The 25001-nt window shown below is 43.8% G+C and overlaps 1 protein-coding gene across 2 annotated transcripts in view; it reads right to left on the bottom strand.

Annotated features, from left to right (window-relative positions):
- The window catches only part of LOC132825911 (potassium channel subfamily T member 1-like), a 428710-nt gene that overhangs the window by 31508 nt on the left and 372201 nt on the right, over nt 1-25001 (bottom strand). For both annotated transcript variants that reach the window (XM_060841534.1, XM_060841535.1), the window contains 7 exons: nt 20197-20302; nt 17240-17412; nt 13009-13080; nt 11959-12093; nt 4650-4761; nt 1692-1793; nt 632-715 (listed from right to left, as the gene is read on the bottom strand). In XM_060841534.1, coding sequence (XP_060697517.1) covers nt 632-715; nt 1692-1793; nt 4650-4761; nt 11959-12093; nt 13009-13080; nt 17240-17412; nt 20197-20302 — 784 coding nt within the window. The remainder of the gene's footprint in view (nt 1-631; nt 716-1691; nt 1794-4649; nt 4762-11958; nt 12094-13008; nt 13081-17239; nt 17413-20196; nt 20303-25001) is intronic.

Raw genomic sequence — 25001 nt, 5'->3', positions numbered from 1 at the left:
AGAGTGGAACAGATGTGTTGACCTCTCCCAGATCCTCTCAGAGCCATATTACAGAATTACAGCCCAGAGAAATGCCCGTCTGCCTGTCAAGTCTGTGCTTGTGGCACTTAACTGTTCCAAGGAGAAAGTAAGGACAGCAGATGCTGGAGGTCAGAGTCAAACAGTGTGGTGCTGGAAAAGCACAGCCGGTCAGGCAACATCCTGATGAAGGGCTTATGCCCAAAACTTCGATTCTCCTGCTCCTTGGATGCTGCCTGACCTGCTGTGCTTTTCCAGCAACACACTCTTCGAACCCAACTGTTCCAATCCCATCTTCCAGCATTCAGCCCAAAGCCATTCTATGTAAGTGAGTAAATCAGACAAAATGCACTATTGAAACGCTGCAGGATATACCACTGGATAGACAGAAATGGATAAAAAGAGAGAGAGAGAGAGTGAGCAATTGAATAGTATTTTAACAGACATTGAAAGGAATTGCTCAGCTTGTACACAATAATACTTTAGAAATGACTACCGTTTCATTATATCTTCATCCCTACAAATTTGAAATATACAAGGCCACAAAACAGAACACATTTATCACCACCAAACTTTAACTTTCAGAAAGAATGTGTGTGTTTCAGGTACTTACAGCACAAAGATAACCAGAGCCCGGCGTAGTGTCAAGTCCCAGTAATAACCTGGCGATTGGGATCATGTAATCTTTAACAAAGGACTAGCGAGGAAAATAGGAAAGATTAAACAATTGTAGGTACCATCCACATCAGGTAAACATAGGCACGATCACTTTAGTATTGCCCACCCTAATGAACCCAACCAACTTGAACAACGTCCATTCTCTGTCAATACTAACCCACCAAAGTGGTGAGTGAGGCTGGAAATTCTTCATACAATCAGGCAGCACAGCAAGGGACTATTCAGCCCATGATGCTTATGCTGTCCCTTTGGAACTATGATACAATCAGTCCAATTATTCAGATCTTTTCAAGTCTACACTCAATTCTGTTTGGAAAGTTGCAGGTTTATCTTATGCTTGAAGCTATCTGCATATTGCAATGCTGGTTTCGAGTGTCTCAGGCTGTAGGTGTCTGCACATTTGCTGTTTCCAAAGCTGTTGGCTTTTAATCACTGAATTAGGTTCTTCAATTTCTTATGTACCATGAGTCCCTATAATCTACATCTGTGTAGAATGGTTTATAGACAGCTCTCTGTGTAACATCCAAAACTTCTCTGACCACATGCTAGTGTCCTGACATCAGGGCCCATGATTTACAAGCATCTGATTATACATTTGCTTCCACCATTCTTTCTTGAATAGAACTTCTTGCTGGGAAAACAAAAAAAATTCTCCTCATTGCCTTCCCTCACCACACCAATTATCACAACATCCACACCCTCTGGCGACTGATCCTCCTGCCAGTCAGCTGACTCTGTTAAATATCTCTCTCACCTTCTCTGCTCTAAAGAGACCAACCCCATCTTCTGGAGTTATCCTGTATAACTGAAAGCTGGGAGAAATTGGAAGCATGCCATTCAGTCCATTGCAACCCTCATCAAAATTCAATTTCTGCTGATGGTGATCGCTTGCTTGCAGTCTGTGTGCCAGCAACCAGGCTCGTTTTTAACTGTACGTCACCATCTAATAGGTTTCAGTGTAAAATACGGTAAAACTCAGTGAGTATGCTACAGACCTGATAGAGTAGTGTGTCTAACATGCTGATACTGAACACTCTGCCGGCAGCGAAGGGGAGTCGGAACATAAATGCCAAATTTGAGCCTTTCTCACGTTCCTTCTGCAGGGTGAAAGAGAAACAAAATGTAGAGAAGACATAGCAGGTACACACTGCACTTACTTCAACTCAGTTAAATAAGTGACAGCCTCAAGGTAATGCTTTGACCAATCAAAGCCAACCTGCCTGGCTTAAAATGGAAACAAAGATTCACGGAATTGCTATGGCACAGCAGGAGGCCATTTGGCCCATTGACAGCATCAGTTTTATCACCTCGTGCTAACCTCCTGCCTTTTCCCCTTTTATCCAAACAATCCTCCTTGTGAATGCTTCAATTGAACCTCCCTCTCCCGTACCCGCAGGCTGTGCATTCCAGACCCTAACCACATGCTGTGTGAAAAAAAAATCTTTTCTTGGATCACCCCATTTGTGCATCATTTTGAATCCTTGCCCTCTCATTCTTTTATGAGTGGGAACAATTTCTTCCAAACTGCACTACCAGCCTGCTCATGAATTTGGAACCCTCTATTAAATCTTCTCCCAGCCTTATTTCTCTCCACGTTGAACAGTCCCAGCTTGGTTGTTAACTGCCAGTCCTTATTAACAGGTGCATGATCATGGCAACGCCTCTACCAAACCCTTGCCAACTAATTGGCACTCTCCTCCTGACAATATAAATGTTGCACTCCACTTCAAACTGATGTTCTTGTGAATTGTTCTGATGAGTGCAAGACAAAATGCTTTAGCTAAATGTGTCATTCTCTCAGAGATATTCATGGAATGTAGTTGTTGGTTAGGTATTGAAGATAGTTCAGGTAATATCCATTCATCAATCAGCAAACATGCACGGGAGGTACAGTAAGGTTAGTGCAAGAGGCTGGTGTACACCAGAATTGCCTCTTTCATGTATGGTTGCTACCTATGGTTGAACCACCAAGTAGGAAACTGTGTGATACCCAAGTAGGCCAAGATGGTGCTGGACGAACACATCAAGCCAGGAAGTGGAGGAGTCAATGTTCTTCAGGACTGGGGGTGAGTGTGAGGGGAAGCTGCAGATAAAGAGGGTTGGTGGGCGGGGGAAATTGGTGGTGAAGAGGGCATAGATTAGATTAGAATACTTACAGTGTGGAAACAGGCTCTTCGGCCCAACAAGTCCACACCGACCCGCCAAAGCGCAACCCACCCAGACCCATTCCCCTACATTTACCCCTTCACCTAACACTACGGGGAATTTAGCACGGCCAATTCACCTGACCTGCACATCTTTGAACTGTGGGAGGAAACCAGAGCATTCGAAGGAAACCCGCACAGACACGGGGAGAATGTGCAAACGCCACACAGTCAGGCATCTGAGGCAGGAATTGAACCTGGGTCTCTGGCGCTGTGAGGCAGCAGTGCTAATCACTGTGCCACACAGTGTGGAAACAGGCCCTTCGGCCCAACCAGTCCACACCGACCCTCCAAAGAGTAACCCACCCAGACCCATTTCCCTCTGACTAGTTGACCTAACACTATGGGCAATTTAGCATGGCCAATTCACCTAACCTGCACATCTTTGGACTGTGGGAGGAAACCGGAGCACCCGGAGAAAACCCACGCAGGTATGGGAAGAATGTGTAAACTCCACACAGACAGTTGCCCGAGGCTGGAATTGAACCTGGGATCCTGGTGCTGTGAGGCAGCAGTGCTAACCACTGAGCCACTGTGACTAGAAGTAACATAGGATTATGAGGAAAGGCAGGAGAATGGCTGAGTCATATTGCACATTTATGGGCTAGTGCAGACAAGATGGGCTAAATGGCCTTCTTCTGGATAGCAACAATTCTGTAATCTTATTTATAGGATTAGAAGAAAGAAAAATTGTGCTATTGGCGATTCACTGAATTAAGCTGTTAGAAGGGAGGGAAGAAATTGGTTAGCAAATCAGAAAACGCTGGAGAAACTCAGCAGGTCTGGCAGCATCCGTGGAGACAGAAACAGAGGGAGCATTTTGATTTTTCTTTCGGATAATATGACTTATTTTCTGCACAAGTCATTTTTAATTTGAAAAAATATCTTTTTCTCTCTCCACAGACAGTCACCCAAGGCTGGAATCGAACCTGGTACTCTGAGACAGCAGTGCTCGCCACTGTGCCACCCTGATATTGGATACTTAACAGCAGAGCTTTCATCATGAACTACCCATCCCCAACTCCATGCTCAGTTCACTCTCTTGTGTAGAATATGGGCAATGGTCTATAAGGGAAACTGTCTCAAACTGAGGTCTCAAAATCAGATTAGCACCTTGAGAATTTTCTGTATTCTTCTGTATTTGCACATTTGCTCTCAAGTTATTGCTATTGCTGCCTACAAATAAAATATTATAGTATGGATTTCCTCTGGGCAGAGACGTTGTCTATGAGAAACTGCTACAGCAAGTCCCACTGGTATGTCAGTACTTTCAAAAGGTGCCTAGTAACCCATTAATATCTTTGCTGGTTTCTGAAAGTCATCTCAATTTTCCACACGGATAAAAATATTATGACTGCTATATATATCATTTCAATTTGGACGAAAGTCTCTCAATACCAGGCAGAGTTAGTGTTTAAACATTGGCCCAAGGACAGTCCCTTTTGTAATCTGTATGAAGAGTGTAGGTTTATCACAATTACTTTCCCTTCCAGTTGTTATGCTTTGGACAGATGTAGCTATGGCAACCAGGCATCTAAGGAAAACCTATTGTGCTCCTGTTCTGCCCAAGGTGAAAGAAACAAAGTGGAGGAGTTGACGCTAAACCAGTGAATCAAGTTAAAACTCTTGAAATTTATTCACACATCCGGCTAAAGTAGATCTTCCTAAAGGGGAAATTGATTGATCTTGCTGTTACATTAGAGGTGAAGACTTCCATCTGGACTTTAATTTGAGAAATAAATAAGTTACCTTTTCTAATTTGGAGAGTGCAAGTGAATAACAGTCCTTTGCTCGGAATTGCATGAACCTCATATTTGACGGGTGAGTCAATTCAGTGATGATACTGAGACTGGGGAATAACCTGAAAAACAGAACATGACCAGTGACATCCAAATACGGTTAACCCTGGCAAGAAACGTTTAAACACTTGGGACTTCCTCACCTCATGGGTGTTTTAGGACCCAAAAAAAAGTCAGTGATCCGATCAAATCTGTTAGTTCACACCATGACTACAGTGGGAGCATTAATCCATGACACTTTTAGAACAAGTATAGAAACATTTGTGAGACTTGTGTAGAGATTTGTGGCTGAGTGCCAGTTGCTGTGGCTGTGGGGATGTTCACTGAGAGCTGGGAAATTGATTTGCAAACATACCTACAACCATTTATTAGGCTTTTGTGGAACAGTGGTAGTGTCCCTATCTCTGAGCCAAGAGACCTGGATTCAAGTGCCACCTGCTCCAGAGGTGGGTAATGACATCCCTGGCAAGCTTGTTTCGAAAATACCTAGAAACATTTGTTAAGCATTGATAAGCACGGAAAAAAAGTAAAACTATTTTCTTTTTCTGGAAATATACAAGAAACTGTCCCCTGGAGACATCAAGGTCTGTTGGCTTCCATGTCGACAGCCCAAGGTTGGAAGGATGGCATTCTGTGTAAAAGTTGAAAGATGCTGATGCTGTAACTCAGGAACAAAAACAGAAGTTGCTGGAAAAGCTCAGCAGGTTCGGCAGCAGTTGTAAAGAGAAATCTGAGTTAACATTTTGGGTCTGGTGTTGTGAGGAAGGGTCACCGGACCTGAAACATTAACTGATTTCTCTCCACAGATGCTGCCAGACCTGCTGAGCATTTCCAGCAACTTCTGGGTTTGGCATCCGATGTATCTCCTTGCCGGGGGGCCTGGAAGTTACCCTCAGCATGACATTAAAACTGACCTTGAGCTGCTGGGAGATGGACAGGGAGGGCTGTGACCATGACGACACTTTGGGTACCTGTCTTATGTTGACTGTTTAGAAAAGTTCAAGTATATGGTTGAACCAAGGATTAAAGTAAATCAATAGGTTTCTCAGACAAAGGGGCCGTCCTCAATTGGGAGTCACCTTCATCAGATTGAAAACAGGAAGGATGGAAGAAGACCCAGGAGACTGGGTCGAGAGTGCGATGCTGGAAAAGCACAGCAGGTCAGGCAGCATCCAAGGAGCAGGAGAGTCGACATTTCGGGCCGGAGCCCTTCATCAGGATCATCAGATTCCTGATGCTGTGCTTTTTCAGCGCCACACTCTTGACTCTGATCTCCAGCATCTGCAGACTTCACTTTCTCCCAGGAGACTAGATACCTACACTTCAGCTGGAGAAGTGAGTGAATTATGAGCTATTGTGATTGACATTGTATAATAATGGAGAAAGTGAGGACTGCAGATGCTGGAGATCAGAGCTTAAAAATGTGTTGCTGGAAAAGCGCAGCAGGTCAGGCAGCATCAAAGGATGCTGAAGAAGGGCTTATGCCCAAAAAGTCGATTCTCCTGCTTTCCTGAAGAAGGGCTTATGCCTGAAACGTCGATTCTCCTGCTCCTTTGATGCTGCCTGACCTGCTGCGCTTTTCCAGCAAGACATTTTTAAGCATTGTATAACAATGGACCATTCGCCTTCTGGTGTCAGTGAACCAATCCCATCTATCATAAGATGTACACACATCCCATCTCTTTAGCTAATGCATTGTATCTGAATTATTGCTTCTTCGTTAACTGAAACAAATAACTCAAAATTACCTACAGAGTTGATTCTGTGGTACCTGTGGCTCCCAAACCCCAAATCTTACTCTACTCCAGCACGGAAGGTTAAGATGTTGCTGGTGACGCTAAGTGAGAGAAATCTTCAGGGTGTGCCGTTGTTAACAGGAAGGCTGACAAATTGACCACGAGCTGTCTTGTGAAGAGGAAACTGAGAGAGTGTGACCTTATGGTCTGACTACAGTTAATGACATGACAACAGCCTACATCTGGAGACATGTGGTAAGTGACAACTCGGAAAGGTTATCAATTCTGCGACATATCTCTGCGATTCTCCGATTCGAGAAAGTGTCCTAAGAAATGGCCGAACTGAAACAACAGGAAGAACTGCTTCACCTCAATGCCCCTGGAATTAATTTTCCAAAGCTGAAACGTTTGATTTCTATTTCAAATCGAAACACCGTTTGAGTACATTTTGTCTAACATCAAACAGAATACTGTTGCCACAAAATTAATAGATCACAATGGCACAGCAATTGCATTTCTGCCTCTGACCCACTGGCACCAGGTTCATATGAACAGAGGAGCAGGAAGAGGCCATTCGGCCTCTTGGGCCTGTTCTGACATTCAATAAGTTCATGGCTGATCTAATGACTCAATCTTGCCCACGCCAAATCTTTCACACCCCTTGCTTATCACAAATCTGGACTCTGCTTCCATTGTCTTTTGTGGAAGAAAATAGCTCAGAGAAAACATCAGTGCGTAAGTGCAAAAGATAGGATGGAACATTAGCAGCACGCAAACCGAAGTGCCAAGTGGATGATTCACCTCAGCCTACTTCAGAGGTCCCCAGAGTCATAGATACCAGTCTTCAGCCAATTCGACACATTCTGTGTCATATCAAGAAATGATTGAAAGGATTGATTATTGCAAATGCCATGGGCCCTGACAACATTCCAGCAATAATACCAAAGACTTGTGTTCCAGAAGTTGACGTTCCCCTAGCCAAGCCATTCCAATACAGTTACAACACTGGCATCCACCCGACAATGAGGGAAATTGCCCAGGTATATCCTGTACACAAAAAGCAGGACAAATCCAACCCAGCCAATTACTGCCCCATTAGTCTACTCTCCATCATCAGTAAAGTGATGGAAGGTGTTCATCAACTGTGCTATCAAGCAGCACCTGCTCAGTAATAACCTGCTCAGTGATGCCCAGTTTGGGTTCCCCAGGGACACTCAGCTCCTGACCTCATTACAGCCTCAGTTCAAACATGGACAAAAGAGCTGAATTCCAGAGGTGGGGTAAGAGTGACAGAGTTGCAGCATCAAGGAGTCCACGCTAAACTGAAATCAGTGGGAATTAGGGGCAAACTCACTGCTTGCTGGAGTCATACCTGACACATAGGAAGATGGTCGTGGTTGTCGCAGGTCAGCTCCAGGTCTTCTCTGCAGGACTTTCTCAGGGTAATGTCATAGGCACAACCATTTTCAGCTGCTTCATCAATGACCTTCCCTCCATCATAAGGTCAGAAATGGGGATGTTCACCGATGACTGCACGACATTTAGCACCATTCGTGACTCCTCAGATACTGAAGCAGTCTGTGTTCAAATGTAGCAAAATCTGGACGAAATCCAGGCTTGGACTGACAAGTGGCAAGTAACGTTCATGCCACACAAATGCCAGGCTATGACCATCTCCAACAAGAGATACTCCAACCAACTCCTGCTGACATTCAGTGGTGAATCCATCACTGATTACTCAACTATGAACATTCTGGAGATTACCATAGACCTGATGGAACTGGATTGGCCATATAAATACAGTGGCTACAAGAACAGGTTAGAGATTTGGAATCCTGTTGTAAATAACTCATCTCCTGACTCCCAAAAACCTGTCCACCATCTACAAAGCACATGTCAAGAGTGTGATGGGATATTCTCCACTTGCCTGGATGGGTACAGCTCCAACAACATTCAAGTAGCCCAACACCATCCAGGACAAAGCAAGCTGCTTAATTGGCACTACATCCATAAACATCCATCCACTCATTTTACCATCGATGCTCAGTAGCAGCAGTGTGTACCATCTACAAGATGCACTGCAGAAATTCACCTCCCACAGCACGTTCCAAACCAGTGCCCGCCATCATCTGGAAGGACAAGGGAAGTCAATACATGGGAACACCACCGGCTGCAAGTTCCCCTCCAAGCCACTTACCATCCTAACTTGGAAATGTATCTTCATTCCTTCAGTGTTGCTGGGATAAATCCTTGGACTCCCTCCCTAACGAGCATTGTGGGTGTAGCTACAGCAAATGGACTACATCAAGTTACCACCGCCTTCTCAATGGTAACTAGGGATGGGCAATAAATGCTGGCCTAGCTAGTGATGTCCATGTCCCATGAATGAATTAAAAAAACAAACTGCGCCAGGCTAGCACATATTGTAGAAGTCTGTTGCCACAGCAACTTGGACTCCCTGAATAACAGAGCAGTCACTGAATATTCACCAATATAGAGACCACAACTGCTCACACATTATTTTGATCCAACTTGCAATTAGACCATCTAATGCTTAATACGTTTCTTATTTATTTCCCAGGTGGTAAACAATAAGATTTGTATTCTGCGTTTAAATTATGTGAAGTTTATTGCACTGTTTCAATGTTATTATTTGGAAACAATAACACCATAACTCACGAACAGAACTGAACATTCCAGAAAATTCCAAGGTACTGTGACAGCCTCGGAGGTAAAATCCCTGCACCAGAACTCGGAAATGAACCCATTTTATCCCTTTCTTTCTGGGAACCTGCTGCACTTTTCCAACATTTTGTGATTTAAACTGAAATTTCCAACACTCTTATCTTTTATTTGTCTACATAACATGAAGGGTCCTTGACACTAATAAAACGGCAAGCGGCTATCGGGGAAATAGCTCCTTATGTGGCAAGTGTAAACAATAAAAATATCTCTGGGAAACCATTTCATAAAAATTGTCAATGTTCTGTGATTTTTCCTTTCTGAATTTTACCTTTTTACAGCGTTCTTCCAGGGAAGGGATTAGTACAGTCTCAGAAGCTTTCCCCCTGTCCACTCAAGGGTGACCCACTCTTCTTCATACGTGAACTTGAACTGTTTTAGTTTCACTGTTGAGCCACTCCTGGTCTGCACCTACTGTAGGCTTGGCTGACTGCACTGTGATGGGAGAGGGGGTAAACATCTCTGCTTAATCTCGGTGGTTGCCTCTGCCAATGTTCAATTAGTGACCACCTCTCCACCCAGTCAGGTGGCTGTTGACTCAAGATCCCTCCAGAACCCAAGTGCACACGGAACACTTCAGGAATGCTATATCCAAAAACCTCGGGACCAGCTGGTTTTCGGATAAAGGATATTTTCAGTTTTTGGATACACTTATTCAACTTCGTGGTACATCTTGTATGCAGACTTCATAATGGATGTATACACTTAATGGTACAGTCTTGAGACCTTTGGATGCAGGTTCATAATTCATTATTATAGAATCCTTACAGTGTAGAAACAGGCCATTTGGCCCAACAAGTCCATACTGGCCCTCTGAAGAGTAACCCACCCAGAGCCATTTCCCCTACCCAATTACACTACATTTACTCCTAACTGATGCACCTAACCTACCCATCCCTGAACACTGTGGGCAATTCACCTAACCTGCACATCTTTGGATTGTGGGAGGAAACCGGAGCACCCGAAGGTAACCCACGCAGACAGTCACCCAAGGTTGGAATCAAACCTGGGTCCTCGGTGCTGAGAGGCAGTAGTGCTAACCACTGAGCCACCATGCCACTCATTGAAGGTGGAGTCACAGGTAGACAGGATAGTGAAGAAGGTGTTTGGTACACTTGCCTTTATTTGTCAGTGCATTGAGTGTAGAAGTTGGGAGGTCATGCTATGGCTGTACAGGACATTGGTTAGTCCGCTTTTGGAATACTGCCTTCAGTTCTGGTCTCCCTGTTATAGGAAGGATGTTGTGAAACTTGAAAGAGTTCAGAAAAGATTCGTAAGGAAATTGCCAGAGTTGGAGGATTTGAGCTATAGGGAGAAATTGAATAGGCTAGGGCTGTTTTCTCTGGAGCCTCAGATGCTGATGAGTGACCTTATAGAGGTTTATAAAATGATGTGGGGCATGGGTAGAGTGAATAGCCAAGGTCTTTTCCCCACAGTAGGAGAGTCCAAAACTAGAGGCATAGATTTAAGGTGAGAGGGGAATTATTTAAAAGGGACCTAGTGGAAACTTTTTCACACAGAGGATGGTGTGTGTATGGAAGGAACTACCAGAGGAAGTGGTGGAGGCTGGTACAATTACAACATTTAAAAGGCATCTGGATGGGTAGATGAATAGGAAGGGTTTAGAGGGATATGGGCCAAGTACTGGCAGGTGGGACTAGATTAGGTTGGGATATCTGGTTGGCATGGACAAGTTGGACGGAAGCGTCTGTTTCTGTGCTGTACATCTCTATGGCTCTGACTCTATGGTTCGTCCAAGGACTTCATCATTTTGTCCAGCTCTCACTGCACACTCACAGGAAACCTTAAAAGCAAGATAAATATCGAGGCTAAACCTCGATGGATTGTCATTATAGAAAACAATAATATAAATAAACCATTTAAAGGTAAAGGCAGTTAAGCAAGTCCTTTTGAACCCTTTGGAAAAAAATCTTCATTTTTGCCCAAGCTCACCCAAATGAATTTAAAAGTGAAGTTTATTTCCAAAGGGACCATACTCAGCAGGTCCTGTCAGGTCCGCTTCTGAAAAGACCTTCAGGTTTTAGGTCCAGTTGGTTTCTGGACATACAGATAAAGGACTCCTGGCCTGTACTGAGAGGGTGCTGCACTGTCAGAGGCACGTCTTTCAGAAGAGTCATTAAACTGAGGACTTCTCTGCCTGTTCAGGTGGATGTAAAAGAGCCAGTGGCAATCATTTGTGGAAGGAATTCTCGGCAGTGTCCTGGCTGATACTGACCCCTCAATCTACATCAATAGGACCAGATTATCTGGTCATCATCACATTGCCAATTGCTTCCAACAATTAGTTGCCAACAATTTCTTAGCATGGTTACAACAGTGTCTACCATTTCTAAAGTACTTGCGTGGTTCTAAAGTGCTTTGAGACATCTGAAGGTCACTGTTAGAAGATTTAATATCAATGCCAATTTGTAGAATTTTTACAATTTTAAGGGATGTGGAAAAGAGCTGAAAAATGTGCTGCTGGAAAAGCGCAGCAGGTCAGGCAGCAGCCAAAGAGCAGGAGAATCAAAGTTTTGGGCATAAGCCCTTCTTCAGGAACTTCCTGAAGAAGGGCTTATGCCCAAAACATTGATTCTCCTGCTCCTTGGATGCTGCCTGACCTGCTGTGCTTTTCCAGCAACACATTTTTCAGCTCCGATCTCCAGCATCTGCAGTCCTCACTTTCTCCCAGGGATGTGGAAAAGTCCATTTAATTGAGAGACAGGAACTAACTCGTTCCTAGTTCTGATATCCTGGCTACTTGTACAGGAATGAGCTTACCTGAACATCGTTTGAACATTAACAATCGTCTTGGCATCAGCCATGTAATCTTCCTCAGCGCTCATCGTACTCTCTTTGTCCACAACCACCAGGTTATCAGCATAAATAATTCCACACTGCAGTAGATTATCCAGGCTGAGGGATATGCCCAAGGAAACAAAAAGGTAGAGACCAAGAGTTAAAATATGCTCACTACCACCCAAGGTTCCCCACAAAGGGACACACCAATCTGACGTGGAAACATGATTGACATTCCTTCACTACCACTGTGTCAGAATCCCAGAACTCCCTCGCGAATGACAGTGCGGGTGTCCCAGAACTCAATGGACTGCAATGGTTCAAAAAAGTGGTTCACCATCACCTTAGCAAGGGCAGTTAGGGATGGACAATAATTGTTGGATTAGCCAGCGATGCCCAAATGCCTTGAATGATTGAATAAAGGACATGGCAAGCAGAAGCAGCAAGAAAACGCCTCAGTGTGATGACCAGTTCTGGTGCAGGCTCCCACCGAACTCAGTTTCCCCTTTCAGATACTGCCTGAACTCCCTCTTGTTCAGCTCCAATACAGCTTCTGGTCTTTCTGCCTCTAACACAGCAACACTGATTCATCTTCATTTATAACACAGTTAAACAAAAAAACCCAAGGCAGTTTGAAGGTCCATTATGAAACACAGTTTGAAACTGAAACACTCAAAGAGAAATATTAGGCTAGATGACCAACAGCTTGGTTGAAGAAGTAGATTGTAGTCAGTGTTGCAAAGGAGGATAGTGAGGTGAAGACGAAGGATAAAGGCAACTGAAATCATAGCCACCAATGAAGCTGCACTATTTTCCTCAAACCTCCTGACTCTCTGATGTTCTGGTGTCAGCACACTGAGCCAAGAACATTCATCAAAGGAGAATTTAATAACAAACCTAAATTCATCTACGTGTAACGGGACTCCACTCCACAGCCTCGTGTTTGGAGTGAGTTTCCAGGAAACAGCAAATGTAATCACGCAGTTGAATTCTAGCTTTTTTTTTTGATTGGTACAATACATTGATACTTACTTATCGATGCATCCCACCATGAAATAAACCATCGGGAAACAGCAGATAGCTTCTAAAAAGTGGTTCTCAGGCCTGAAAGTAAACATTAAGCTATTACTGGGTTTCGAAAACGTTCACTATCCATTGTATCAAAACATTTTTGAGCACGTAGAAATATGGTAATTCTGAGCGGAAATTTTTCACTCCCAGTGACAAATCTGATGACAGTGGAGGATGGGATTATTGTGAGTGGCAGCAAATATTTTATAAGAGTGATGCTTCAGAGTTTGGGCCCTGATTGACAATAGAGTTTACCCTTCAATGTGTTCAGGAAAGGCAGTGCCGATAGTAGGAATGGTGTGGGAGTGTTCCTTGTTGCACTGTTTGTAATATCAGTGTAGTCTGTTCAAAGCGAGGTCCCCATGGGAAAGGGCAATAAATTAACAAGCTCTATAAGCAGACAACCTTCCTGTTCCAGAGAATTTCTAAGAAACAGGTAAACAACATGATGGTTTATCACTCAATTGGAAAGAGATCCTGTTGTGACACAGGATAATACCAGTTGTTTAAGAATAATGCACAATGAGAGTTGTTTCATTACCTAGGTGTGAACCGAAAGTTTCATAGGTTAGAAGTGTAGTGAAGATATGGCTGTTGTTATGGGAAGATTAACCAATGAGAGTGATTAAAATGATCCAAAAAAAATGAGACAAACCTGGGGTGGAAGGGGAAAGAAAAAACAAATTTGTTTCAGGTTGTTACAGCATACAAATTCCTGCAGATAGGGATGGAGTTGTCTGCACTGGGGTCTGTGGTGCTTTCAGTAATGATCCATCTCCCCTGTGCACCTTTGTAGACGCTGGGTTCAGTTTCATGGTTGGCCGAGTTTCCCCACAGTTACTAATGTTAATTGGCTCAAGTTTAGACATCCACTCCTCCTCAACCTACAGGATGTCCTGCCTCAGTGGGCTACCAGACAGATTGGCCAGCAGCTCTGTGGTCCCAACAGCACCACCAGGGGTAATGGCCACTGCTGGAACTACAAGCAGTCCCACAAGTCTGAGATCGAGCCCACAGGAACAGGCAGCTCCAGAGTTGGCTGACAGGGCTAGTGATGGCAAGGGTAGAATGCCGGTGAGGATGATAGAGTGGGAACATCTAGAATCATACAATCCCTACAGGGTGGACATAGGCCATTTGGCCCATTGAGTCCACACTGACCTTCCAAAGAGGATCCCATCCATCACCCCAAGCCTGTCCTTGTAACCCTGAATTTCCCATGGCTAACCCACCTAGCATGCACATCCCTGGACACTGTGGGCAATTTAGTATGGCCAATTCACCCTAACCTGCACATCTTTGGACTGTGGAAGGAAACTGGAGCACCCATGCAGACATGGGGGAAAATATGCAAACTCCACACAGACAGTCACCCAAGTCTGGAATTGAACCTGGGTCCCTGGCACTGTGAGGCAGCAGTGCCAACCACTGAGACCCCATGCCACCCTCCTTGGGAGGGAGGGTCATCCAATCTGGAAAGAGGCTAGTGATGGAGGGTGACTTTCCACCCCTCAACCCCTCACTCTCACCCATCAATCACTTTCTGCCCAATGCCCAAAGAAGGTGATGTATTAGGCTTTCCACCATCCCTGACCTCAGTTGGAAGATCACTGAGGAGTTTCCGGATTTCCCTGCCTGCAGACCCACATCAGGAGCCCATGGCTCATGAGGGATTGAGAACTAGGGAGCGGGCAGGAAAGTGGAGTTGAACCCCAAGAAAAGCCATGATTGTATTGAATAGTGGAGCAGATTCAATGGGCCAAATGGCCTGCCCCTCTCCTATTAACCCATTATCATCTGTCCACAAATTATTTATTTGGTGGAATAATGTTTGAATCTATCAATATAATGACAGCAAGGGATTTGTACTCGAGGAAACTGCTCAGTCCTCAATCTAAAGCTGGGTAAAGTTTATGCCATCACTCTCCCCCATTGAGCTAATCCAAAACAAACTTTCACAAAACAACATAAGCAACCAGACTTTCTAACAACGTGGCATGCATAATGTTTAAACATTATAGCTTTGAAAAATAAGGCAGTATTCTCTTGTTCCTGAAAGAAGAAATGGAAGTATGAGTTGAGTGAATGTGTGTATCGATAACTGCACCATCTAGTTCAGCATCGTTCAAACAAATATTGTGTTTAGTCTCCACAATCTGCGGAGATTCGGGTAACAGTATTTATTTCTGGCATCATCCTCAAACAACATTAACTCTTCGTAAACTAGCTGCCATTACTGATAATGTGCATGCCACTTGTCAATTGTTCACTTGATGGCTGTTTACAATACGAGATTCTTTTATAACATAGAACATGGAACATAGAACATAGAAAAATACAGCGCAGTACAGGCCCTTCGGCCCTCGATGTTGCACCGACCAAAGTCTACCTAACCTACACTAGCCCAATAACCTCCATATGCTTATCCAATGCCCGCTTAAATGACCATAAAGAGGGAGAGTTCACCACTGCTACTGGCAGGGCATTCCATGAACTCACAACCCGCTGAGTAAAGAATCTACCCCTAACATCTGTCCTATACCTACCACCCCTTAATTTAAAGCTGTGTCCCCTAGTAACAGCTGACTCCATTAACAGAAAAAGGTTCTCAGTGTATACCCTATCTAAACCCCTAATCATCTTGTACACCTCTATCAAATCTCCCCTAAACCTTCTTTTCTCCAATGAGAACAGCCCCAAGTGCCTCAGCCTTTCCTCATACGATCTTCCTACCATGCCAGGCAACATCCTCGTAAACCTCCTCTGCACTCGTTCCAATGCCTCCACATCCTTCCTATAGTATGGCGACCAAAACTGTGCACAATACTCCAGATGAGGCCGCACCAGAGTCTTATACAACTGCAACATGACCTCAGGACTCTGGAACTCAATTCCTCTACCAATAAAGCCCAGTACACCATATGCCTTCTTCACAGCACTATTTACCTGGGTGGCAACTTTCAGAGATCTGTGTACATGGACACCAAGATCCCTCTGCTCATCCACACTATAAGTTAGCTTGTTTGATATCAACTAAAGTCTTGGGTCTAAGAAGGTAACCTGAGAATGAATACATTTCAGTGAAATGTGAACCTTTCTGCACATAATGGTTGATAAAAGGTATCAGATCATAAGGATTATCATAAAGATTATTTGATAGCATATAAATTACAACCAGGTTCCAACTTGATACTTTGTGGTGATATACCGTTTATTGAAACATGCGGTACAGACGAGACCCTTCAACCCCATTGAGACTGTACCGCCAAAACTACATTAAATCTACTCTAGTCCCACTTTCCCTCACCCTGTTGTAGCATTATGCCCATAGACATTTAAAGTGTGCATCTAAATACTTTTTAAAGGTCATGGAGTTTCCTGCCTCAGCTACCCTCCCAGATTAGTGTATTCCAGACCTCCACCATCCTTTGGGTGAAAACATTTTTCCTTAAATCCCCTCTAAACCTCTTGACTTTCACCTCAAAATTACACCTCCTTGAATCGACCCTACAACCAAGAGGAAAAGCTGATTTTTAATTCACCCTGTGTATGCTCCTCATAATCTTATACACCTCTATCAGGTTCCCTCCTCAACCTTCTCTGTTCTGAAGAAAATAATCTGAGCTTAGCCATCGGTAAAGTGCTGCGTCCCAGGCAGGTAAATCTCTTCTGCACCCCCTTCCTGTCATGTGGTGACCAGAACTGCACACAGTACTCCAGTTGTGGCTTAACCAATGTCCTCTACAGTCCTAATCTAACCTCCCTGCTTTTTAATCAGTACTTGACTGATAAAGGCAAGTGTCCTGTATGCCTTCTTAACTACCCTATTAACCTACCCTGCCACCTTCATGGATTTGTGGACAAACAGCCCCAGATCCCTCCGTTTCTCTTGCCATTCACTGAGTACTCCCTTATCTCTTTACTTCCAAAGTACATCACTGTAACCTTCTCGAGGTTAAATTCCATCTGTCACTGATCTGCCCATCTGAGCAGTCTGTTTGTGTTCTCCTGTTATTGTTGACGAGCTGATGAATGAACTGATTGTGTACGGTTCTGAGGGGGAGAATTGTCACGCTCTAAGGATGACACATGTTGGAATGACAGAAGTCTTTGTGATACATTCTGTTTGATTGGAAAATGACCTCAATCGCATTTGCAAGGCTCAAAACAAACTGAGGAAGGATATACTCACGGGTTATCGAGCAACAGCACGATGGGGTTCAGCTCTTTTCGTGGCCTGTAATATGCTCGAAGGGGGACAATAAAGTTGTACAGTCCATTGCCTGCTGTCTCCACAGACACAATGATCAGTTTATTCTTGAAGCCATAGGCCTTTGCATCTTCAAAGCTGTTGTGTCTACAGCCCTGAAGAAAGAAGTTATACAAGTCAGGCAGAACTGCTTTAATAAAACCTACACAACAGAGAAAAACAATATCCTAGCGGTATTGGGTAAGGCGTTAAGCTATGGCTTCTCTGTCTTCTAACGTGGTGTCAAGAATTGCACAGCATTATTTTCAAGAGCTGCTTCACCATAATTTAGTTGACTGTAAAGTGCTTTGGGACAATAAAAATTCTTCTTTTTATTAGGAAAAATACATCTGTGTAACAAACGTTGCATTTAAAGTGTGTGGGCTTTTGTTTTTCATTTTATTGACATCACAATCCATGACCAACACAGAGATATCTCCTCCACAACGTCGTCATGTCACAACAGCACAGTCAGTCTTACCATATGGTGGATATCACACAGTTCTTCCCTAAAAGATTACTCATTGGCATGTCCTGAATGTTCTCAATTTCAGAGAACTGCTTTGAACGGATTCCAAGCAAAGTTTTATAACATGTAAATGTGGGAGACATCTTTGATCGTATAATAATTCTCTCACTCTCAGCGAGAGACTTGGCTTGTATAAAACTGGTGATGACTGACAGGTAAACCTCAGGCTCTTTTTGCCAGATGGGAGGGTTCCAGATTGAAGTGAGTTTAGGACTCTCTTGGGTTGCTTCCAATCACAGTGTCTGATTGCTTTCTCTTCAATCACCTTAAAAAAAATTAATGCTGTTTGATGAATAGAAAGGAAAATAATGGGAACCTACAATTTTGGCATCTTTCAGCTTATTGTAAAATTTTTTTAGCATATTTATTCCCGGGATGTGGGTGCCACCAACAAAGCGATCATTTGTTGTCTATCTCCAATTACCCTTGTGAAGATGATAAGAGTGTAATGGGACTTCCAGCAGCAGATGGAGATGGTGAGGGAGGACACAGAGGAGGGGAATGTTGGGTAACTTTCCAGTACTTCCGCCAGTAGGTGACAATGGTGAGCAAAGGCAAATGGAGCAGTTGAACAGACTCTCAATGGAGAAAGGATTGACTTCATCTGAAGGGAGTGGGCAGTGATGCAGACAGATGAAAGGAATTCTCATCCCATTATGAATTCATTCTCTGGACATATTGTAAATAATTCCTGGTTTATCCTTAACTTCTCTTCCTGTTTGTAATGGCCTGATGCAGTGGGACTCAAAACCCCTGTTTCATGATTTTTAGTCCATCCGTATGTTCAAATCTCATGTTACAACAGAATCATAGAAGATGTATAGCATAGAAGGTGGCCATTTGGCCCATTATATCTACGCTGGATGAAAGACAAGCCACCCAGCCTAATTCCATTTTCCAGCAGTTACCCTGCAAGATATGACACTTGATACGATTTTTCTGACAACTTTTCAATGAATTGTGGATTTTAGCCTGTACTCCCTATTTAGGCCTTCTTCACCTGCAGTAGTCCATGGGGTTTCAGCTACACCCGCAACATCATGAAAAAAAAGAGTTGAAGGATTTTGACTCGGTAATAGTGATTCTAAGTCATGACGGTGTATGATTTGTTCCCAGGCATCTGCTGTCCTTGTTCTTGGTGAAAGAAATTGAGTGATGGGAAGGTGGGTGAGTGAGTTGGCGAGGAGGTAGTTGGGTTGAGGGGGCAGCAGTCAGAGCAGAGTGGAGTGTGGTTGGTCTGATTCAGGGGGATGATTGGGTTGGGAGGGGTAGCTGGGTCAGGGAATAAGTCAGGTCTTGTTGGGGGTTGACTAGGGTGTGGGAGGATTGGTTTCGTTGGGGTAATCAGCTCAACCAGATCATCCAGTGACTGTATTTGGCCAGGTATTATAGAATCCTGACAGTGTGAAAGCAGGCTATTCAGCCCATCAAGTCCACATTGACCCTCTGAAGAGAATCCCACCTAAATCCACCCCTACCCTAGCCCATGGCTAATCTACCTAACCCACACATCCCTGGACACTATGGCAATTTAGCACCTAACCTGCACATTTTGGGCTGTGGGAATAAATCAGAGGAAACCCATGCAGACCCAGGGAAGAAAGTGCAAATGCCACACAGTCAGTCACCTAAGGCTGGAATCAAACCTGGGTCCTGGCATTGTGAGCCAGCAGCGTTAACCACTGAGTCACCGTGTCCCCCGTTTTAAACATTGTAACATTCCCTGGGTAAGTATGCAGTTAGGTGTCATGTCACTGACACTGAGCTCAGTGTTGAAAAATGTGTTGCTGGAAAAGCGCAGCAGGTCAGGCAGCATCCAAGGAGCAGGAGAATCGACATTTCGGGCATAAGCCCTTCATCAGGAATCCCGAAACATCAATTCTCCTGCTCCTTGGATGCTGCCTGACCTGCTGCGCTTTTCCAGCAACACATTTTTCAGCTCTGATCTCCAGCATCTGCAGTCCTCACTTTCTCCTAACTGAGCTCAGTGTTGGCATGTGCAGACGGTCCTGGGAGGTGGAAATCAGCCCATTGGAAGTTTAAATATCCCTGATAATTCCCGTGTATGAACACAAATAAGTACCTCTGAGCTTACCTGACACTCACTCCCATCTACAACCTGACAATCTACTGTAAGACAGTGACCTGACTTTTCCCAAATAAGAAACCATTGGATATAGATACGGAAATACTTCGGGAAGTTAAGTGTCCTCATAATTCTGGACATTGTGCCTGTTGGGAGGATAAATTGAAATGCTCATCTTATCCTCCGATTACTCTGCTGCAATGTGTGTCTTTTGGTATCCAATGAGCAATGAGAACAGGCTGCTTTGTCTGCCTGGTGTTTGTATTGAGGCAGTAGGTTTCTTACCTTGTCTAATCGGAGACAGCAGAATGGAGCCTTCACAGGCAGAAGGTGGCAGAGCGTTGGAGAACTTCCAATGTAGGGAGAATTGGGAGGATATCCTTTCACATACCTGGATACAAAACATAACAGGAATGGCTAAGTTCCTGGCATCACAATCTGAATTGGTTACGAATGTTGCCTGATAGTTTCCTCTGTTCATTTTCAGGGAACTGCAGATCTTACAAGGGAGTTAAAAATACAGCCATTGGGCTGACGATCTGTAACTTCAAGTGGAAGTGAAATTGTGCGGTGAACCATTTTGCTACTGCCTGTAGGCTTTCAAAGTTAAAAAATGTCATTCTCTGCAAAAGACGTGCTCACAATGCACAGAGATTGGGCTGAGAGCTGATTTAATTACTGCAACATCTTGTCACTGAGGGATGAAATTACCACTTTGCAGAGGTTTTGTTTTATTCATTCACAGGGCGTGGGTGTCATTGGCTCAGGGAAGCATTTCTTGCTACATCCCTAATTGCCCACAGGACTGTGTGACTGGAGGCACACGTCTGCAGTTTCCTTCCCAAAAGGACATGAGTGAACATTTTTCATGATCATCATTAGATTTTTAATTCCAGATTTTTGTTGAATTCATACTCTATCATCCAGGGCAGGATTCGAACCCAGGGAACCAAGCATCAAACTGGGCTGACACTTTATTGTGAGGCAGAGGAAGTGTGGTGCTCCTGAAGGTGCAACCTTTCAGAATAGTCAAAGCAAGGCCTCCCAAAAAAAAGTCTGATTTACATTTGTATAGCACTTTTCACAACTACCTAACATAACAACGCATTTTATAGCCAATCAAATATCTTAAGAAATTGTTGTGACATTGGAAATGTAGCTGCTATTTTGTGTCCAGCGAGGTATATTTTTGAAAGGATTCAAAGAAGATTTACAAAGATGTTGCCAAGGTTGGAGGATTTGAGCTATAGGGAGAGGCTGAATAGGCTGGGGCTGTTTTCCCTGGAGCGTCGGAGGCTGATGGATGACTTAATAGGAGTTTATAAAATCATGAGGGGCATGGATAGGATAAATAGACAAAGTCTTTTCCCTGGGGTGGGGGAGTCCAGAACTAGAGGGCATAGGTATAGAGTGAGAGGGGAAAAATGTAAAAGGGACCTAACGGGCAACATTTTCATGCAGAGGTTAGTGCGTGTATGGAATGAGCTGCCAGAGGAAGTGATGGAGGCGAGTTCAATTACAACATTTAAAAGACATCTGGATGGGTATATGAATAGGAAGGGTTTAGAGGGATATGGGCCAAGTGCTGGCAAATGGGACTATATTAGGTTGGGATATCTGGTCAGCATGGAAGAGTTGGACCGATAATTCTGTTTACATGCTGAACATCTCTCTGACTCTAAGCCTGGGTAAGCTGTTCCCACTATTAAAAATATCATAAAAATTGATAATCTGATTTTGTTTTGTGCTGTTGAGTGAGAGGTAAATATTGGTCAGGTCGCTAGGGATAATGCCCCTTCAGAATAATACTGTGGGTTTCTTTACATCCATCTAAGCAGATAAATTGACCCTTGGTCTGGTGTTATCTGAGCAACTGCACCATCCCTCACACAGCTCTCGCATGATTACCTGTTTCATCATGTCAGAAGTGCGGCTTGAACCCAGAACCTATGACCCTTAGGCTAAAGTTCTACCAGGAGTGTGGTAATTAAATAATTAAAGTATCTCATGATCACTTTCAAAGTAGAGCTAAAGGGTTTTACCTCAGCATGCTTCCTAATATTTACCCACAACCAACATCCTCAGAAAACAATTATCCAGCTATGGTCATGTGCAGGGTTAACATTTCGGGTCCCGTGACCCTTCATCAGAACAGGTCACTCGACCTGAAACTTTAGCTCTGATTTCTCTCCACAGATGCTGCCAGACCTTCCAGAAATTTCCAGCATCCACAAAAGACCTCTTGTGTTTTTTAAAATCAGATTCTGGGACCTTGCTGTGCACAAGTTGGCAGTCATGTTTTCTTTAAAACAGTCGTGGCTCCAATGCAAAAGGACTTTATTTGCTTATAAGATGATTTTGGATATTCTGAGATCATGAAAATGTCTATAAATGTTCCTCGTATGTTCAAGCAAACAGGTTTCTCTCAAAAACAGAAATCCTTGAAACCACAAGATGGTGCCATTGAATCAGTGGAGTTTGGGTTGAGTTAGTGGAAAGTACTGGACAGATCAAAAACAGCTTGGCAATTTTCAGAGGGTTACGGTTACATGAAAAAAGTTAGAGAGTTATCAAGATGTACAGCACGGTAACAGACCCTTCAGTCCAATTTGTCATGACGACCAGATATCCTGAATTAATCTAGTCCCATTTGCCAACACTTGGCCCATAAACCCTCGAGGAGAAAGTGAGGGCTGCAGATGCTGGAGATCAGAGTTGAGAATGTGGTGCTGGAAAATCTCAGCAGGTCAGGCAGCATTCAAGAAGCAGGACAATTGACATCTTGGGCATAATTCCCAATGAAGAGCTTATGCCCAAAACATCGAGTCTCCTGCTCCTAGGATGCTGCCTGACTGGCTGTGCTTTTCCAGCGCAACACCCCCATAATTCATCTAAACCCACGCTATTCATAAACCCACCCAGATGTTTTTTTTAATTGATTTGTAGAATGTGCCCTTTGATGATTTCTGCACCATAAAATGAAAATTCACCAAAGCATCTCATTAAATTTCAGACTAATAGCTATCACACACTGAGTACACCCCAACGCCACTGTTCTTATAGACTGTGGACAAGCTGAACCAATCATGGCATCAATGGATAATGCAGCTTCAGTGAATCAAGATATGTACATGCTCAACAAATATGAGCAGTTCTTCCCTTTCGTGGGATTTCTTACCCCTGATTTTGATTCAACAGGAATTTGGCAGAAAAAAAATAACAAGATGCAAGATGCCCTTTCTGCTCACAGCATCACAGGTTAACTGGAAGAAAAGTTCTAAACTTTTGGAATCAGTTGAAAGTAATAATCCGAGGATTGTTATTGCACTCCCTGGTTCCAGAAGGTCTGAAGCCAACACTGTGTGTGCTCTGGGAATAAGAGGGCACAGGGGTCGCTGGGTTAGCCCAGGCAGGCAGTGGTATGATAAGACCCTCGCAGCTGCCTACTGCCTCCACCTGTGGATGGCCACATTGATCAAGCCAGGACAGTTGCCCCAAGCTCTCTCGACTTGCCCTGCTCTCCTTCACACCAGGGAGCCAAAGATCAGGAACCTGGGGCTGATGTGCAGACAGAAACTAAGGACTGCTATTCTTCTGGATTAATAAACTACCTGAGCGTCAGTATCTGAGAGGTTCAGTATCAGAAGCTAATTCTTCAGGTTCCTCATATTCATCAACCACCATTGTCCAACCTCAGTGTCCACAACTGAAACATTTCGCCTGGACTGTGTTTCCTTATTTGCGAGAACACTGAGCACTGCCGAATTTCCTTCAATCACATTTTGACTTTGGGACAGGAGGAGCAGAAGCAAGTCTATAAAGTCCCTCTGCTCTCTTCACTTCCTCCTGCTGACCTGTTTCTCAATCGTATTTACTCGTCTTTGCTCTATATCTTTCAGTTCCCTTCAGCCCTGAAAGTTTCCACACATACCTGCCTTCAAGATTTCAACTGACCTAACACCCTGCAGCCTTGAGGGAGAAGTTCCAAATTACCGCTCAGCCCTTGTGTTTGAAAAAAAATGCTTCATTTCACTAACTACGTGGCCCAGCTCTAATTTTAATTGGCTGCCCCTTTGTTGCAGTTTCTGATTAAACAAAGTATAAATCGTGTTCCCTTTATTGAGTTCCGTTATGATTTTAATTAGTTAGCTCATATCTCACGGGGACGAAATCTAAGCATTTACTTTACTAAGCAGAGACCTTCGTGATAACACTGCAATTTGTCTCTAACCCTCAGACAATCACAGATCTGGTGAGTTTCCATGAAATCTTAGTCTATATTCTGTTTAATTTCAGCTCCCCAAGGGTTTCCTGAAATGCCTGTGACAGTCGCTATCTGGGTCACGAGCACTGATGTGAACAGGACCTCCCAGTTTAATAAATTGTCTTCAACCATCCCTTGAGACAGTGTATTCCTGACCATAACAATACACTGTGTAGAATAAACTCTTCTCACATTCTGGTTCGGTTGCTAATTATTTTAAATTTGTGAAGTCTGGTTAATAATCTAATGCCATTAGAATCAGTTCCTCCTTACATACTGTATCAAGACAGCTGAATGCCTGGAATAAATCACCCCCTTAACCTTCTCTGCCCCAAGGAAGCATGTGCAGGGCAAGTGCAGAGGAGTGAAACTAATTGGACAGCTCTTTCAAAGGAGCATGATGGATATCTAATCTCCTTCTGCTTTGTGAATATTGATGAATCTTCTCAGACATTTGTGGAAGAAAGGCTGGTCTTCATTGTGTCTTAATAAATTATTGATTCTCTCTGTTAGAAACACCTGAGGAACTTCTAGCTCAGTTGGGAAGATAAGGCTACTATGTACTGGAAAACCGAGTTAGGTGAGGGGATGGTGCCTGGTCTTTCCAGGTTAGGAATGCTCTTAAATTGGCTTTGTCTGGCAGGTCAGGGATTGCATTCTTGGTCATATCAACTCGCTGCGTAAAACACTTCATTCTCTTTTCACATTTGATTGGGCGAGAGTGAAGGTTGCAAGGTAGATGTGTGTAATTGACTACGGCACCATGGTACAGACAGCCACTCAAATGACAGGAGTAGCACAGCAGTGTAGCAGTGGTCGGGGATTG

The sequence above is a fragment of the Hemiscyllium ocellatum genome, chromosome 21 (assembly GCF_020745735.1).
Source record: "Hemiscyllium ocellatum isolate sHemOce1 chromosome 21, sHemOce1.pat.X.cur, whole genome shotgun sequence".
Classification (NCBI taxonomy): domain Eukaryota; kingdom Metazoa; phylum Chordata; class Chondrichthyes; order Orectolobiformes; family Hemiscylliidae; genus Hemiscyllium; species Hemiscyllium ocellatum.
Note: the sequence above shows the minus strand (reverse complement) of the source record. Positions and strands in the feature narration are given on the sequence as shown.